We start from the raw sequence: 4,188 nt of genomic DNA, 5'->3' as shown, positions 1-4,188 counted from the left end.
AATCCCTTCTTATGGAGCCCCATGCTTATCTAATCTCAGAACATTTAAATGTCATGTACCCTGGAAAGGGGTATAGAATTAGAAAAATTCTTCAATGGACTAGATAAGTGAGAGATATATGGCAGAGGTTTGAAAGTAAGATTGACTAAGGAGCTCAACAAATTCTCAAATCAAAAGAAAAATAACTGTCTTACCCAGGATACTTGTTTCAAAACTCACAATTTATTCCTATCTTTTGAACCAAGTGCTTCCCTGGTGGCTCAGATGGTAAAGTATCTGCCTGCAAAGCTGGAGACCCAGGTCCGATCCCTGGGTCAGGAAGACATGCTGGAGAAGGAAATGGCAACTCACTCCAGTACTCTTGCCTGGAAAATCCCATGGACAGAGGAGCCTGGTAAGTTACCATCCATGGGGTCACAGAGTCTGACATGACTAAACAACTTTACTGTATGTTGAACCAAGTCATTCATCTCTTTCCCAGGAAACTGTTCTAAGAGAAAAACTCTACAAGGGAAATTGCTACATGCACAAAATATTTTTATATCCTATATTTTCTGGAGCAGGGTTGTTGTTGGACTAAATGAGTCCTAATGTAGATTTGCAATTTATCATCATGACACATATTTTAAAGATTTTATTGTGATAATTTTTTAAAAAAGATTTATTTATTTATTTTATTTTTGGCTGTGCTGGGTCTTTGTTGCTGCATGTGGGCTTTATCTAGTTGCAGCAAGTGAGGGCTAGTCTTCGTTACAGTGTGCGGGCTTCTCATAGTGGTGGCTTCTCTTGTTGCAGAACATGGGTTCTAGGCATGTGCGCTTCAGTGGTTAAGGTGAGTGCATTCAGTAGCTGTGGTTCCTGGGCTCCAGGGTGCAGGCTCAGTAGTTGTGGCACACAGGGTTAGTTGTTTTGTGGCATGTGGGATCTTCCCAGACCAGAGATCAAACCAGTGTCCCTTGCTTTGCAAGGTGGATTCTTAACCACTAGATTGCCAGGGAAGTCCCTGGGGTATTATTTTTAACATTAAAAGAGTGTTCTGAGCACTAATTCTGTAAGCAGTCATTAATATATATTGGTGACATTCATTTTTTTCCTAATCTCTTTTCTTATACCCTTCACTGCTGAGTGCCAAAGAATCGATGCTTTTGAACTGTGGTGTTGGAGAAGACTCTTGAGAGTCCCTTGGACTGCAAGGAGATCAAACTAGTCAATCCTAAAGGAAATCAGTCCTGAATATTCACTGGAAGAACTGATGTTGAAGCTGAAACTCCAATCCTTTGGCTACCTGATGCAAAGAACTGACTCATTCCCTGATGCTGGGAAAGATTGAAGGCGGGAGGAGAAGGGGATGATAGAGGATGAGATGGTAGGATGGCATCACCAACTCAATGGACATGAGTTTGAGTAAACTCTGGGAGTTAGTGATGGACAGGGAAGCCTGGAGTGCTGCTGTTCATGGGGTCGCAAACAATCAGACACGACTGGGTGACTGAACTGCGCTGATATGCTTCACAAGTTAACATCAAGTTACTTGGAAGGACAATCCTCTTTTTAGGAAAATTTCACTTCATCACATAAAAATCTACATCCCATACCACATTACTTGAATGGAATATTATACTTCCTAAAAAGTAATTATAAAGGCTTGCTATAATAAGGGAACAATTGAGATTTTATATTAAATAAAACATACATATAAATGAAAATAAAAATATTGTCATTGTATTATAGGAATTGAATTCTGGATGCTTTTCTTCTTTAAAGTTTTTGCTTCATGTTATTTTAACACTGTTTCAGCAACAAGTAACAATGAACTGTCATTTTTCTTTTAAATAAAAGTGATTTATACACAAGATCATTCCCCTCTCCAGTTTTTAGGAGAGCCTCTATTTCCTAAAACCCCATTATTGAACCAATCAAATTTTTAGTGACACTTCATTTTGGTGAAAATATTATTACTGATAATACTCCCTTTCTGAATACTTTGATAGATACTGTTATATATGGAATTAGAACAGCCCTTTAATGGTTTAGAAAAGGTTAATGTGTAGAGGAAGCAAATTATGTCTGGATGTCATTAGGCTAGCTTGACTTGTATTGTCCAACAGAAATTTTGGATGATTGCTTTTAAGGGCTGATTTACTAGGAATGACCATTACAAAATAATAAAGTAAAAAATGATAGGAACCACAATCAGAAAATACTATATTTCCTTCTTTTATTTACAACTAGCTGAATAAAGATAAAAATGACATAATTATAATTTTGTTGATCCTAGAATTAATAATCTAAAATTCTAAAAATTTTTATCCCAGATGAATCACACGAACTATCAAGAAAACACCCATATCTGTACATTTCTCATTTAATATGCAGTCCACATAATAACCCAACACTTCTACTTATCTGAATAATGTTAGCACTTTATGATTATAATGACCCTATAGATGATTAATTTCATTGGCTAATATAAATTATTATCACTAGACCCATTTTTAAAGATTAGATAACAATATAATTCTGGTTGTTTTATGTTAGACTATACTGACCTGATAATGGACGGATCGTCTAGAATGTCTTACATTATGTTGAAACTCCCCAGAACTTTTCTCAGGGCTGTCTTTATCTCCTTATTCTGGAGGCTATAAATGAGGGGGTTGAAGAATGGGGTCACCATAGCATAGAACAAAGTTGCAACTTTCTGCATCCCAGCAGAACGTCCAAGTCCTGGGCTCACATACATGACCATGAGAGAGCCATAGAACAGGGATACCATAGCCAAATGAGACCCACAGGTGGAGAAGGCTTTCTGTCTCCCAGTAGCTGAAGGCATATGCAACACAGCTGTTAGGACAAGAGTATAGGACCCAAGGATGAAGAGGAAGTTACCAAAGATAACTATTGAGCTTAGACTGTAGCAAAGCAATTGGGTTTTGGGGGCAGAGACACATGCCAATGCAAACAGTGGCCCTGGGTCACACACAACATGGTCAATGATGTTTGGTCCACAGAAAGGCATCTGAGAAATGAGAACAATGGGGATCAGGAACCACAGAAATCCACAAACCCAGCAGATAAGGACCAGTTTGGTACAGAAATGCCCATTCATGATATTAGGGTAGTGCAAGGGACAGCAGATAGCAAGGTACCGATCAAAAGCCATGACAGTCAAATGCAAGCATTCAGTTGCTCCCAAGGAAGAAAAGAAATAAAATTGTAGGAAACATCCAACAAAGGAGATGGTCTTTTTATCTGAGAGGAAGTTGACCAACATCTTGGGGACTGTAGAAGAGACATACCAGATCTCTAGGAAGGAGAAATTCCCCAGGAATATGTACATGGGGATGTGGAGTCGCTGGTCACACCATAAAGCACAAATAATGGCCCCATTCCCGGTTATGGTCAGAGCATATATTGTAAGGAAGAGTGAGAAGAGGAGGCTCTGAATCTTCCACTCATAAGAAAAACCTAGGAGTATAAATTCTCTTACAAAGTGGGAATCTGGCTCAGAGATGTTCATGTTCACTGGATCAGTAACCTGCAACATCAACAGACACATATTTGTTAGTTAGGACTACCTTCAAATGTGTTCCTGTTTAAGAATTAAGAGAAGACAAATACAAATTGGGGCACAGTAGCTAGCTGGCTTCACAGAAACAAGCTTTTGCTTGCCTCTAAATTTTTCCTTACTATGATATAACTAAAAAACTTTAAACTCATTTTGTAAGCTTGTTATTCTTTGGGGAAAGCATGATCTATAATAGTTTCTCATAGATTTGATAGCATATATCAGAAAGTGTTAGTCGCTTAGTAGTGTCCAACTCTTTGCGACCCCATGGACTGTAGCCCTCCAGGCTCCTCTGTCCATGGGATTCTCCAGGCAAGAATACTGGAGTGAGTTACCATTCCCTTCTTCAGGGGATCTTCCTGACCCAGGGATTGAACCTGGGTCTCCTGAATTGCAGGTAGATTCTTTACTGTCTGTGCCACCAGGGAAGCCCCATAACATAAATTTGCTCTTAATAAATGTACTAGTTTCTTTCCCTAAACCCATTTCGTGAGGCAACAGACTCAGTAAAGGTTTTAATTTTACTATTCATCTTTCAGTTAAATGTGCTACTTAACATACCATTCAACAGTGAAACAAGTGACTATGTTTTACCAACTTGTTAGAAATCATTTTAAAGT

The 4,188-nt window shown here is 38.5% G+C and overlaps 1 protein-coding gene across 1 annotated transcript; it reads right to left on the bottom strand.

Moving 5' to 3' along the window:
• Window positions 1–2,578: 2,578 nt before the first annotated feature.
• Window positions 2,579–3,559, bottom strand: LOC102397163 (olfactory receptor 11H12-like). Its single transcript, XM_006052387.3, has one exon. It carries the CDS (start codon window positions 3,557–3,559, stop codon window positions 2,579–2,581), a length of 981 nt encoding a protein of 326 aa, XP_006052449.3.
• Between the last annotated feature and the right edge of the window lie 629 nt (window positions 3,560–4,188).

This window comes from Bubalus bubalis, chromosome 11 (assembly GCF_019923935.1).
Source record: "Bubalus bubalis isolate 160015118507 breed Murrah chromosome 11, NDDB_SH_1, whole genome shotgun sequence".
In the NCBI taxonomy this organism is placed as follows: domain Eukaryota; kingdom Metazoa; phylum Chordata; class Mammalia; order Artiodactyla; family Bovidae; genus Bubalus; species Bubalus bubalis.
This window is presented reverse-complemented; position numbering and strand designations above follow the sequence as displayed.